The sequence below is a fragment of the Lipotes vexillifer genome, unplaced genomic scaffold, assembly GCF_000442215.2.
Source record: "Lipotes vexillifer unplaced genomic scaffold, Lipotes_vexillifer_v1.1 scaffold1578, whole genome shotgun sequence".
Classification (NCBI taxonomy): Eukaryota; Metazoa; Chordata; class Mammalia; order Artiodactyla; family Lipotidae; genus Lipotes; species Lipotes vexillifer.
The window spans coordinates 350,268-364,474 of NW_006782730.1; the positions used below are offsets into that span (position 1 = coordinate 350,268).

Here is a 14,207-nt window from a genome sequence, read left to right on the forward strand (position 1 = left end):
TAGTAAGAGCACTTTGTGGCTTAGTGAGTTATTCTATTTTCAGGAAAATGAGAAGCTGTCTATTTACATTTCCTTTACAAGGATCAGGAGCTTCGTCCAGAGGCGTTGGGTCCCACAGAACAAGTTTGCTAGCCAAGGATATTTTTGTTGTAACATTTGGGCATTTCTTCCTGAGCAAGACTTTTGTTCCTAAAATTCTGAATGTGGGTTTCATCTTGCCTTTTAAATGTGTTTTTTAAGTTGTTGCCTTCCCCCAAACCAGCATCCAAGTTAATCTCTGGAAAGCTCCTCCTTCAATGGGCTAGAAAGCTCAGGAGCTGTTCTCAGACCATTCTTTCCAGCAGGACATGAGTCAGCTAAGCCAAACCAAGTAGATGGGGGTGAGGGGCAGCTCAGGAATTGTGTTTCTGTTATGCCTGAAGAGTTTTCTCATCCCAACACAGAAAGAACTATTATTTAAGAGTAAAAAGTACATTGAGACTGTAAAGGAGAACAACAAATCCAAAGTGAATAGGGTAACACACACACACACACACACACACACACACACACACACACACACACACACACACACACACACACACATACATACATACATACACACACACACGGAGTCTTCAAATAGGGTTTTTTAAGGTAGAGACACTTACAAATAAGTACAAAAGAGAGAAACTCAGAAAATGAATGACTCCAACAAGGAAGTTGCCCAGGGGGAGACTGAACTGTCCCCAAGGTGCCCATGATGCTCCTTTACCATTTATAAAGGATCTTGGTGACAGGGTCAGAAGAACTGGCCTCTTCCAATTTGTTGGCTCCTGTTCAACAAAAATTTAGTCTAAATTTTCAGAATTTTTCTGTTTAAAATTGAGTTTTCTTTGCTTTTTTCTGCAAACATTTCCAGCTTTGTGAGAGCAAATAAAACAATACAGCCTCAAACAGGAAGCATAACCAGAGATCTGTGGTCAAGGGGAAGAGGTTGGAGGTGATTGCCAGAGCTGTACCTGTGGTTCAGGGGGTAGCTGTCAGCAGTGAAATTTTCTGCTGCTTCCACTGGAGATGGGGCCCTGACAAGCTCTCCAGGGCACCTGGCTGTAAGTGGGTACAGGCATATCCCCAAGTGCTGATGTCCATTCTCTGCTGTTACTTCCAGACTGAAATGGGCACAGTCCCGTCCATCCTCCCCTCCCCTCCTAAGAATGCCCATGTAAAGTGATTCCTTGGCAGAGGCTTTGGGGATAATGGTGTTCTGGTAAGCTAATACCCCCTGCCACACACTGGCGTGTATTATATTTAGGAATGAAGGATGCCAGGATTTCAGTACTGAAGAATGAAACAAGCAGAGAAATAGTTTGATATTTAATTACTGAAATGTACACTAAGTTCTGGGATTAAAAGTCTAAGTGTCTGGACTGAAATCCAGGGACTTGTGACCAACTAAACTGGCAAGTCTTCTCCTGTTGTGTGGCTTCTCATGTTTTTTTTCATGTTGGAGCCTCAGTTTCCGCATCTGTGCAATGGGGATAATAATTGTATCTGCCTCATAGGGATGTTGTGAGGATTAAATAAGAAAATGTTTGTAAAATCCTGGCACTCACTTGTAAATGTTGATGGTTCCGGTCATTAACTTCTCAAGGTAAGAATAGTGCCTTAGTACCTATGATACATATGTCGTACCTGACACATAAGAAGCACCCGGCATGTATTTGCGGAATGAATGAAGAGAATCATAAGTATTAGTGGACATCAACTGTTTGCAACACATCTACAGATTGTAGAAGAGCTCAGCATTGCAACCTGTTCTTTCCCTCACCCCCATCTGACTCCTACTGATTCATGAAAAAGTAATTCTGATGACAAACTATTCCCTGGCTCTGGTTACCCTCTCACTTAAGAGAAGAATTAATTCTCTAGTAACTGAATCTGCTCATAGATATGAAATCTACAGCGTTTCCTGCAAAATAAGTAATTTTCCTTTATAAATTAAGTACAAGCAATGGGTTCCCTCACAGATTTTAAAATAGTAACCAAAATTAGTCTTGGTCTCCATAATCGGAGGCTAATTATTTCCTATCCTCAGTGAGTAGGTGGCCACCCTCCTGGCATGAGTTGGGCAGCTGGCTGTGGTCCCTGTCCCCAAATCTCCATCCCTCTCACCAGTTCACAGAGCCCTACATCCACAGTGAGATGCATGTGGCTCATGATAGACAATGAATGTTGGTTAAGTAATTGCATAGAAGAAAGGAAGGAAGGAAAGGAGGGAAGGAGGGAGGAAGGATACCAGCTTCTCTGCTTAGATAGGAGAGGGGAAAGCTCACCAAGGCACTGGGAACCCGGAGGTGTGGTGCTGGGAGATAACAAATTGCCTAGAAAGGGGATCTGGCTGGACAGAGCAGACTTTTCTGTACGTCATATACATAATATCGCCTCAGTCTGGCCTAAGTATCCTCTGAACATGACTGAGCAATTTGCCAGCTGGAGTGAATGATCATGGATACGAAATTTCCTTAAGTTTTCGGACTTTTAATTTCTGTTGGCTTTATGTGTCTCCTTGAAGACAAACATCTTGCACTAGGCAGTACTTGGGCCCAGGGCAACCTTCTCTGCTGCCTCCTCTCTGGTCGCTTTGCTTCTGGCTCCCTGTCTCCTTCTCTCCTTTGTTTCAGAGCTACTAGGCTTCACCTTGGCCAGGCCCCAGCTGTCTCAGCAGAGAACCCATTGGTCATCTAATCACAACAGAGAGTAGTCCCCACCCCCTCAGCCTCTCTCCTAACTAATTACGGATCTTAGGAGAGCTTTTTTGCCAGCGAAGGTAAAGTTTCTGAAGCTTCCTTGACTTCTGCTACTGCCCACCCTCACTCAGGCTGCTTGTGGGGCAAAGCTCTGAGCCTGCATCCGTGCAGCTGTGGGAGGATGCGGGAGACATGGTCCCACCACTCAGCAGGCTCGTGTGGCATTCTGAATCTGCAGAAAGACTGGTAAATTTATTTTCTCTGAGATTATCATGGCAGCCATGTATACAAAGTGTTATCTGAATTGTTATCAGGTTGCTGACTCAATAGTGCAGCAGAATCAGTTATGTGCTATGAGAATTTATTTCCCAAGAACATTACAAGGATCTGTTGTCTGGGAAGGGGGATGGGCCCTGTTTCCTCAAATGGCAAACGACTAGAAGTTTGGCCTCTTGAATTGACACCAAAAGTATATGTCTGCCGTGTATCCAAGTGCAATCCAGGCTTTACTCTAGCAGATTCAGGGTCCACATTTTCTTTAATTTCTCTGCCATAGCTACTAAATGTATGGTTTTCGCAAATAATTCTCACTTGTCTCAACAGTATTGAGCAGAAGGGGGAAAGTTGGGAAGTGTCACGTGTGCCCATGAACAGGCTCTTGCACGCATGTGTCCAGCAAGCACACGTCCAGAGGGGGCAGGACGGACCCTGGTTATGGGACACGTATGTCTTTCAGGTTGCCGGCATGATCTCGGCTGGGATTGTGATGATCGCCATTGTTGCCCTGGGGAAGTTGTTGGAACCCTTGCAAAAGGTATAGCGCTGCTTCTCGCCACACTGATTACATACTTCCCCTTCACTGCTCTGCCACCTGAGAAATAACAGGGGATTTAGAAGTCATCACATGGAAAACCATTCCCCTGAATAACTCAGCCTTCCCTGTCTCTCTTGGCAGTCAGTCTTGGCAGCTGTTGTAATCGCCAACCTGAAGGGGATGTTTATGCAGGTGTGTGACATTCCTCGTCTGTGGAGGCAGAATAAGACTGATGCTGTAAGTCACTTACCATCCATTTTTCTCTGAAATAAGAATTGCTTCTTATATGCTTCTTGCCATATTATTACATCCCCTTATCTCCTAAGTCTTACTTGCATTTTGGGAACCAGAGCAGAAATTAGAATTTTGGGGATAAGCCAAAGTTGGGAAGTCTTCCACGTGAGCTGTGATTTGTGAAGGTCCTGTATCTCTGGGAAGATTCATTTCCAGCAAGAATCCCATATGAGCTCCTTCGTATACCCTTGGCCTTCTAAAGCCAAAAAGCAAACAAATTTTTTTTAAAAACCTCTAATTTAGAAAGACAAACAAAACAAAAACAAAGCAAAAACAAAATACGAAACCCCACGTTGATTATAATTTTGATTAAAGTAACCTTTACAAGTCTTCTGAGGGATTGTTAGAAAAAAAAAAAAAAAAAAAAAAAAAAAAAAAAAAAGAAGCTAAACACTTCAGAGTTCTGCCCTAATTTAAACCAGAACAGATTAAAGGAATGGGAAAACTCCCTATATATCTATATGGAAAGATCTCCAAGACAAATTGTGAAGTAAAAAAGAGACCAGTGCAAAATGGAAGAGTGTGTATAACACACCAAAAGAAGGGAAAAATATGCTTTGTAGTCATATTTGCTTGTATTTGCCAAAAGAAATGCTGGAGAAAAGTGTGCACATGTGTGTACACACACAGACATAAACAAGGACACAAGAAAGGAGCGTCGTTGGGAATGGATGGAGAAAGGAGAGAGTTACAAGCAAGATTTTTCACTGCACACTTTTTTTTTTTCCGCTGTGCCACGTAGCATGCCAGATCTTAGTTCCCCGACCAGTGATCAAACCCGTGGCCCCTGCAGTGAAGTGCAGAGTCTTAACCACTGGACTGCCAGAGAAGTCCCACTGCACACCTTTTTAATACTAATTTTATTTTGAACCATGTCAATATGCAAAAATTAAATTTAAGAATATTTAAATGGAACAGCTGGCCTTTACTGGAAAGGGCAATTTCCACTTGCACTTAAAGTATGCAATGAAGTCAATATTTTACAACGCTGTAATTTGTTTGTGGACAATTGATCTTATTTTTACAGGTAATTGCTCACCTGATGGTACCTGATGAATTAACATAATTCCTTTCATTTCCATGTTTTCCTAGGTTATCTGGGTGTTTACGTGTGTAGCATCCATCATTCTGGGGCTGGACCTCGGTTTACTAGCTGGCCTTATATTTGGATTTCTGACTGTGGTCCTGAGAGTTCAATTGTGAGTAATATAAGATCCAGGTTATCGATAAACAGGACAACACACCCTGAGATTTCTTATATTTCTTTATTGTGATAAATACAATAAAAGCACTCCCTTTCATAATAGTTACTATATATTGAGCGCTTCTACAAATTAAGTGTATGGTGCTTTACACACATTATCATATTTCGTCTTCAAAAAAACCCTGTGAATAGGTTTTACTCTCCTCATTCTAGTAAGATAACTGAAGCTCAGAAAGGTTAAGAACCTTCCCCAAGATCAGCTAGTCAGTGGCAGAGACAGGATTTGAACCCAGATCTCACCCCAAAATCTACTCACTTATTCACATGCTCTACTGCTATGCTCTCCTCCAAGTCATGGTAAGACTAAAAGACACATGATTCAGCAAAAGACTGAAGTTGCCGTGTAGTTTCTTTTTAAAATGAGATGATGTCTGAGAGGCACTGGGCCCAAGCCTTGGGCCCAGACAGCTGCTAAATATATGGTAGCTCATTTTCTTTTGAAGCTAGTAACCCAGAAATTATGTAACAACCCAGAACAGGAGACTTTAAAACAGTTGCCTGTAGCCAAAATGCATTCAAATCTGCCAAATAAGGTATGTACACAATAAGCCATACCAATTATGTGAAATAGACATAATTAGGTCATCTCCAGAGTGAAAGCAGCAAAGACACAGTTCAAAGTAATGGAAAACAATCTGTGAGGCAGGCGAAAGGTGTATGTTTTTTCATTTGTTTTGTTTTGACTTTAAAAAAATTTTTTTATTAAAAAAAAATCTTTTTTTTGGCCGCGAGGTTGGCGGGATCTCAGTTCCCCAACCGGGGATACACAGGCCCTCGGCAGTGAGAGTGCGGAGTCCTAACCACTGGACCGCCAGGGAATTCCCTTGTTTTGACCCTTGAGAGGTTTTTGGTAGATGCCCTACTGGGTCTATGGAATTGTCTGAACAGAGAGCAGAAGCGTGCTTCTCTCCTTCCTCAAAACTTCTGTTATCTTCCCAGACCTCTGGTCCCTTCTTTGCCTGCACTTGGGCCATGAAGGAATATAAAACCTGGGGAAACCTCAACACCTTTAGCTTAGCATAAGTCCACCTTTCCCGTTCCACCAACCAATTCTCCTTCCCTCCCTCCTTCCCTCCCCTGGCATGTTAGAGCCTGCCCAAAGGCTTGTGTTTACTGCCTCAGCACCCTTAAATGGTTGCCCAAGGGCCCGAAAGACTTCACAAGCATCCAAAGTACCCAGTGTGCCACTGGGAAACACCTCAGAAACTCTCCTTGGAAGAGAGTTTTGTGCCCTGGATGCCTCCGTGTTTACTTTTACTTGTGTGAGTGTGACTGGGGGAGAAGGGTTTTGTAGAGAAAGACTATACAGTTTCTAAGCTTTAAGTTAAAAATCAGCACTGCACAGCAAGCTGAGGAAAATCGGTGGCACCGTTTAGCTGCAGATTTGGTAACGAGGCTTTGAGCCAACAAAAAGCAGTATCCTCCACAGTATTTAATTTCCAGTAATTATAAGGCTGATCCAGAGAGCACATTGCTGAGAGACACTCAATTTCCAGTAATTATAAGGCTGATCCAGAGAGCACATTGCTGAGAGCCACTCTTTCTTCAGGAATTGTATTTAGCATATGTCCCTAGTCACACTTGAAGAATCATGGAATTTATGGGATTGCATCAGAAACAGGAAATCAACAGTCTGGTGGATGGGAAGGACTTATGTCTGGTCCTCCCAGGCTCCTATTTCTATGAAATGAGACTAATTTGATCAGTGCAGGCTCTCCATACTTCATCAGAAAGTTGCTATAACTCACAAGTAAGTTCTAGGCACCATGCCAGGCAACGAAGACCCATGGGTTAAAGGTAGAGGCTCTGCTCCTCTTCCCTCCAGGGCCTTTTTGAACTTCTCTAAACAGTTTACTCGCCAGTAAAAATGAGGATAATACTGCTGATCTTTCAGGGTTACGGTAGGGCTCAAATAAGATTTAACATGTGTGAAAGCTCTTTGCTTATCCTATAAAGTCATACACATATGAAAGTATGATGCTCATTACTTCGTGCAGGCATCAGAAATGAGGCACACTTCTTTCTTCTCCCCGAATCCTACACAAGCACCGGCTGTTCACTTCAGAGTTAGCTACCGGAAAATGTCATCTGCGATAAAGACAGAGTCCAAAAACACCCAGATTATGGGCTCTTCAGTATCTGTAATTTCTTCTCACTTTTTATTCCAAAATATGCCTTTTCCAAAAAACCCTGACCTTGATTTTTCTTCTTTCAGTCCCTCATGGAACAGCCTTGGAAGCATCCCTAGCACAGACATCTACAAAAGCACCAAGAATTACAAAAACGTAAGTGCCTTTGTGAGACATTGGCTGGACTTGGGTTTGCTAAGCTGGATTTTCAGGGGTTGCATATTTCTCTTTCAGTATGTTAGGGATAAGGTAGCCAAAAAGGGAGGCTACTTCTGTTGGGAAAGTCCAGAAGTCCACTGGGGGGTGTCAGGAAAACTTTCGATCCAATGTGCCCTCTGATATCCTAGGCTTATGTGAATTTTGTCCATGCTAGTTAAAATGTCATTTTAATGTCAAACCGTTGTACAGGGAATTTGTAAAAAAAAAATAGGCAATTCAATTATTTCCAGAAGTTGAACCAAAATTTATTCCTCTGAGTGAAGGGTGTCAAAAGACACAAACTTCCAGTTATAAATAAATAAATCATGGGAATGCAATGTACATGTGAAGACCATAGTTAATAATACTGTATTGCATATTTGAAAGTTCCTAAGAGAGTAGATCTTAAAAGTTCTCATCACACAAAAAATTCTGTAACTATGTATGGTGACAGATGTTAACTAGACTTATTGTAGTGATCATTTTGCAATGAATACAAATATCAGGTTGTACACCTGAAACTAATATGTCAATTATAACTAAAAAAGAAAAAAATAATGACAGCGCCTCAGAGACCTCTAGGACAAAATAAAACATATGCTGTAACAACATTCCCAAAAGAGAAGAAGAGAAAAAAAAAAAAAAACAGACAAAATATTGAATAAGTATCCAAACTTTCCCGAATTTGAGGAAAACCACAATGTACAAATCCAAAGTGCCCACTGAACCCAATTAATGTACACACAAAAATCCACACCTAGAAACACTACAGTAACACTGCTGAAAGCCAAGATGTTAACAGCAATTTTTCAAGCAGCAAGAGGAAAAAAATTTCTCTTTCTCTGCTATGTTATCCTTATCCTCTATGACACTGCCTGAAATCCCTGTAAGATTTTCTTCATTCAATTCTAAGGAGAGACGTTCATGTTCTCTGTCACAAAGAACCTTATTTGCCGTTTTTCTCTATCCTTGGAATTGGAAGAAATAATATATAATACAGAACATAAAAAACGAAGAAAATAAACATTCCACTGATGGGCTTATGTTCCCTGCAAATAAGAGTGCTTAGTGACCACCAGAAGGAACAAACATGAAAAAGCAGAGAAAGAAGGAAAATTCAAGGGGGCGGTCCAAGATGGATTCTGGAACAGGAAGATTCTGAACTCACCTCCTCCTATGGACACACCAAAGCTACAGCTACATATGGAATCATTCTCTCTGAAAAAGAACTGATAACTAGCTGAACAGCTGCTCCACAACAAGGGATAAAAGGGCCACATCGAAACAAGTAGGAGAGGCAGGGATGCAGTCTCGCCAAAACCCACCCCTGGCTCCGTGTCCCACAAGAGGGAGGAATGTCCTAAGTTTGGAACTACTCCCTGAGGAGCAAGGGGTTTGTACTCTGCATCCCTTGGGACCTGCACCAAAGCGTCGAGGCCCCCAAAATGTCTGGTTTTGGAAAACAATAGGGCTTACTTTCAGGGGCCCCGAGGGGACTGTGGGAATGTGAGATACTCCTTTGGAGGGGCTCACATGTGGGCTCACTCATCCTGGGACCCGGCACGAAGGCAGCAGTTTGAAAGTCCCTGGACTATATGTGAAGGAGATTCATTTGCTAATCTTAAAGCATCTGCCAGAGGGGCAAGGACCACTTGGGACATGCTTCAGGGATGGAGGCACTGGCAAGTGTCATTTTTGCGCTCTCCCCGTACCTTGCTAGTGTAGGCAGGTGCACCCAGGCACAACCTCAATAAAGCCACAGGTCTGCTCCGCTCCCAGCATTCTTCTCTTGCGTCACTAAAGCTGCAGCATGCCCCACCCTCAGCACTCTCCTGCAGCCATGCTAAAGCTGGTAGGTGAGCACAGTCCGCAAAAGGAACACCCCTTGGTTGCCTGGCCCTGGCAGCCCGAGGGCCTTGCATGCCTGGGCCCCACAGGACCGTAACAGTTGGAAAGATAGTTCTGGGCAGGCTACCACACCCAGGGTACTACAGAGATAGCAGACAAAACATACTCCAGTCCACCTGTGAAAAAGGCCCATTATTTACCCTAGAGCTTTAACCTGAGTGACAGGCTTCAGGTTTGCCACACGTATAGAGGCTACAGAAATGCTCTCAGGCAGTGTAGGCAGGGAGACATCATTCTCATACCCTCCCTTGGCCTCGCCACATCTTGTGGTACCTCCCAGAAAGGAGTTCATCTGAAGCTCCAATTTTTGCACCCATCACCCAGGAGACACCTCCAAGTCTCCTGAGGTCAGTAATTGTGGTTCCACAAGACTGTATATATTTGCATACTTTAAAAGCTGCTCTCTGAGGATCTAGCTTCCAATCAGCCTGAAACTAGATGCTGAATGAGATCCCTCCCCTTGGAACAGTGACAGGTCTTGGCACACCCTCAACAACTGGGGCCTATCAAAACTAAACCAGGCTAGGGACTTCCCTGGTGGCACAGTGGTTAAGAATGCACTTGCCAATGCAGGGGACACGGGTTCCAGCCCCGGTCTGGGAAGATCCCAGATGCTGCGGAGCAACTAAGCCTGTGCGCCACAACTACTGAGCCTGCGCTTTAAAGCCCATGAGCCACAACTACTGAGCCCGCAAGCCACAACTACTGAGCCCACATGCCACAACTACTGAAGCCCATGCACCTAGAGCCTGTGCTTTGCAACAAGAGAAGCCACTGCAATGAGAAGCCCGTGCACCACAATGAAGATAGCCCCCAATTGCTGCAACTAGAAAAAGCCCGCGTGCAGCAACAAAGACCCAATGCAGCCAAAGAGTAAATAAATAAATAAATAAATATTTTTAAAAAAGAAAAAAAAATAAACCAGGCTAATTAGACAAGCACAAAGGTTTGAGAGACACCGAAGAGCTAGGGCAAGGCTGAACAATAAGGTTCATCTCCTACATATGCCACTCCCTCAAGACCAGAAGACTAGAATAGGTAGCCATTTTGCCTAACACATAGAAACAAACACAGAGAATCAAGCAAAATGAGGAAGAAACAGAGGAATATGTTCCAAACGAAAGTACAAGACAAAATTTCAGAAAGAGACTTTAATGAAACAGATAAGTAATGTACCTGATAAAGTGTCCAAAGTAATGGTTATAAAGGTGTTCAATGAATTCTGGAGAAGAATGGATGACCACAGTGAGTACTTCAACACAGAGATAGAAAATATAATAAGAAAAGTACCTAACAGAAGTCAAGAGCTGAAGAATACACTAACTGAACTGAAAAATACACTAGAGGGGTTCAACAGCAGACTAGATGAAGCAGAAGAATGGATCAGCAACCTAGAAGACAGGACACTAGAACTGACCCAAGCAGAACAGCAAAAAGAAAAAAGAATTTTAAAAAGTGAGGATGGCTTAAGGGACCTATGGGACAACACCAAGCAGAATAACATTCACATTTAGGAGTCCCAGGAGGAAAAGAGAGAAAGGGGCAGAGAACCTGTTTGAAGAAATAATGGCTGAAAATGTCCCTAAACTGGGGAAGGAAACATTCAGGTCCAGGAAATACAGAGATTTCTAAATAAGATGAACCCAAAGAGATCTATATCAGGGCATTATAAATAAAATGTCAAAAGTTAAAGGTACAGAATCTTAAAGACAGCAAGAGAAAAATAACTTGTTACGTATAAAGGAACCCCCATAAGGTTATCAGCTGATTTTTTAGCAGAAACTTTGCAGGCCAGAAGGGAGTTGCATAATATATTCAGAGTGCTGAAAGGACAAAACTTCCAACCAAGAAAACTCTACCTGGCAAGGTTGTCATTCAGAATTGAAGAGGAGATAAAGTGTTTTCCAGACAAGCAAAAGCTAAAGGAGTTAATCACCACTAAACCGGCTTTACAAAAATGTTAAAGGGATTTCTTTAAACTTAAAGTATAAAAATTCCATCCAAAAGCAGCAGAATACACATTCTTCCCATGTGCACATGAAACATTCTCCAGGATAGATAATATGTTAGGCTAGGTCACAAAACAAGTCCAACCCGTTTAAGAGCATTGAAATCATATTAAACATCTTTTCTGACCACTATGATGTTAAACTAGAAATCAATTACAAGAAGAAAACTGAAAAAAATGACAAATACATAGAGATTAAACAACATGCTATGAACAAACAATGGGTCAATGAAGAAAGCAAAGGGGAAATAAAAAATTACCTTAAGACAAGTGAAAATGGAAATACAACATTCCAAAATCTGTGGGATGCAGCAAAAGAAGTTCTAAGAGGGAAGTTCATAGCAATTCAGGCCTACCACAGGAAACAAGAAAAATCTCAAATAAACAATCTAACTTAACACCCAAAGGAAATAGGAAAAGAACAAACTCCTGTTAGAGGAAAGTTGAGGACTGCTGCCCAGCTTCTCTGAGCAATTGTCAGTCAGCTCCTAGCTGAATAGCCAAAAACTTAACTGAGTATTTAAGGCATGAAATGATTTAACCTCATAAAAAAAATTTTTTTTAATGCTAGATTGAAGAACCTGAAGGAGTGAAGATTCTGAGATTTTCTAGTCCTATTTTTTACGGCAATGTTGATGGTTTAAAAAAATGTATCAAGTCCACAGTAAGTATTTTATCCCTAGAAATCTAGTTTCTAACTTCCTTTGAGACTTCATTCATTCTACAGGTATTTAAGGGGCTCAAACGTGGGCATAAGGTCCTGTACCCTGTTCCCTTTGTACAGGGCATTAAGATTTATAACATCCTTGCCCTCAAATAACTTTCAATCTATTTGGGAATAGGAACAAACGATAATAACATATATGTTAAAATTCAGGTAGCAATAACTGTGCTGGACAAAACCACTAGAGATGTCTCCAGGCAGACTTTGAGTAAGTTCCAAGTAAGTAGTATAGAGAGTAAGTGTTAAGATTTCATGGAAGGGAGTCATCCGAGTTAGGTGGACTGATCAGGCTTTGCGTGGCAGTTGGGCAGAAGGAAGGAGATTATGGCAGGTGTTTGGGAACTACATGAGCTGAGAGGAAAATGTGAGAATGTGCATTGGGCAGGGGGTGGGGGAGCGGGGCAGTTGGAATAAAGGGTAAAAAGTATAAGTGGAATAGATAAGCAGGAAATTCTGGTCTTGAATTCCATGCTATGCTTCGAAGTTGGAGTTTGCCTCTAGATCAGTGTTTTCCTGAAGTTCAAAGGAATGTTCATAGACTTTGCAACAACAAGGGCTTTGTCATGTCAAGCAAATTTGGAAAACACAGACTTAAAGCTAAAAAGGTTATTTTTTGCTTTTTTTTTTTTTTGTCTTGGAGTCTTCAATATGCTACTGCCTTTCCTGAGTCTCTGGGTGGGTGGGTTAGGGTGGCCTGGTAGTGGAGACCTCCATCGGACCTCAGAATTTCTTTTCTGGCAGGATACATCAGCAAATAATACCACTTGAGAAATAGCCTTTCCAGATAAAAATTGCCATTAATGAGCATCAGGAACCAGACGTTTTAACTAACTTGACATTTTTTTCCAAAGGTTGGATTTGATGCCATTAGAGTGTATAATAAGAGGTTGAAAGCACTGAGGAAAATACAGAAACTCATCAAAAAAGGGCAGTTAAGAGCAACAAAGGTGAGGCAACATCATTCTTTCCCCTCTGAAATTCTCTCATTTCTCAGATGAAATAAAAGCAGTTAGACTGTCTAAAATTAAATATACCCTCTTTGGTACCCAGATGTGTACAAGCAGCTGACATATGTATGATGGAGAACAGCTGAGTTGTTCTTTTAGGAGAGAGGGAAGGGGAGAGAATAAAATGAAATCAGCAGGGCTACTTGGAAACAAAGGGTGAGATTTTTTTTTTTCTATCATGAAATAAACCTTATTTTTACTGAAAGGGACAAAACATGTGCTAATTCAATGCCAGAAAATTACTCACAACAGAAGGCAGTCGTAAGTTCATAAACTTTTAGAGCTACAGTAGTTACCTTTTATTCAAACTCTCTTGTCAGTGTATCTCTTGGCTAAGTTCTACAATCTTCCAGAAATCAAGCATTTCCTCTCTCCACTGTTCTTCCATTTTTCTTCCTAGAGAACATCAGAATTTGGGCTGAGGTAAACCTTATTCCCTAAGAGTTCATCCTCTTGATATTTTGCTTACCAAGAAGCAGTTTGTAGAACTTTTAAGTCATTTTAGATTAATTGTTGAAAGACATCCCAAATCATTAGTAATTGAGTTGGCAGTGTTTTCTTTGTTTAGGATGGCATTATAAGTGATGCTGGTTCATCGAATAATGCTTTTGAGCCTGATGAAGACATCGAAAATCCAGAAGAATTTGATATTCCAACCAAGGAAATAGAGATTCAAGTGGATTGGAACGCTGAGCTTCCAGTCAAAGTGAATGTTCCTAAAGTGCCAATCCATAGCCTCGTGCTTGACTGTGGAGCTGTCTCTTTCCTGGATGTTGTTGGAGTGAGATCATTGCGTGTGGTAAGGTTCTGGTGTTTCGAATTACATATTTGGAGCTTTGGCAATAGTAAAATGATACAGGTTTCCTGGTCTTGCAAAAGAGTGATTGATTGCATGGGCTCTGTAATTTTTCTAGGGGAATGCTTTTGCAATAGAGTGTATTACTTTAAAGCACAGGCTGCGGAGCTGGACTACCTGGGGTTGAATCCTGACTCTACCACTTACTAGTGGTGTGACTTTGGGCAAGTTGCTTAATCTGTCTGTACCTCAGTTTCTCCATCTGTAATGTGGGGATAATGATGGTACCTACTTCATAGGGTTGTGATGAGGATTAAATGAGAAAAATGAAGAGCG

At 41.8% G+C, this 14,207-nt stretch overlaps 1 protein-coding gene across 1 annotated transcript in view; it reads left to right on the forward strand.

The window, feature by feature from the left end:
* SLC26A4 (solute carrier family 26 member 4) overlaps positions 1-14,207 on the forward strand; it is a 49,312-nt gene that overhangs the window by 24,086 nt on the left and 11,019 nt on the right. The window contains 7 exon segments of the mRNA XM_007455376.1: positions 3,466-3,543; positions 3,685-3,780; positions 4,930-5,036; positions 7,317-7,386; positions 11,916-12,008; positions 12,920-13,015; positions 13,644-13,879. Of these exon segments, the coding sequence (XP_007455438.1) occupies positions 3,466-3,543; positions 3,685-3,780; positions 4,930-5,036; positions 7,317-7,386; positions 11,916-12,008; positions 12,920-13,015; positions 13,644-13,879 (776 nt within the window).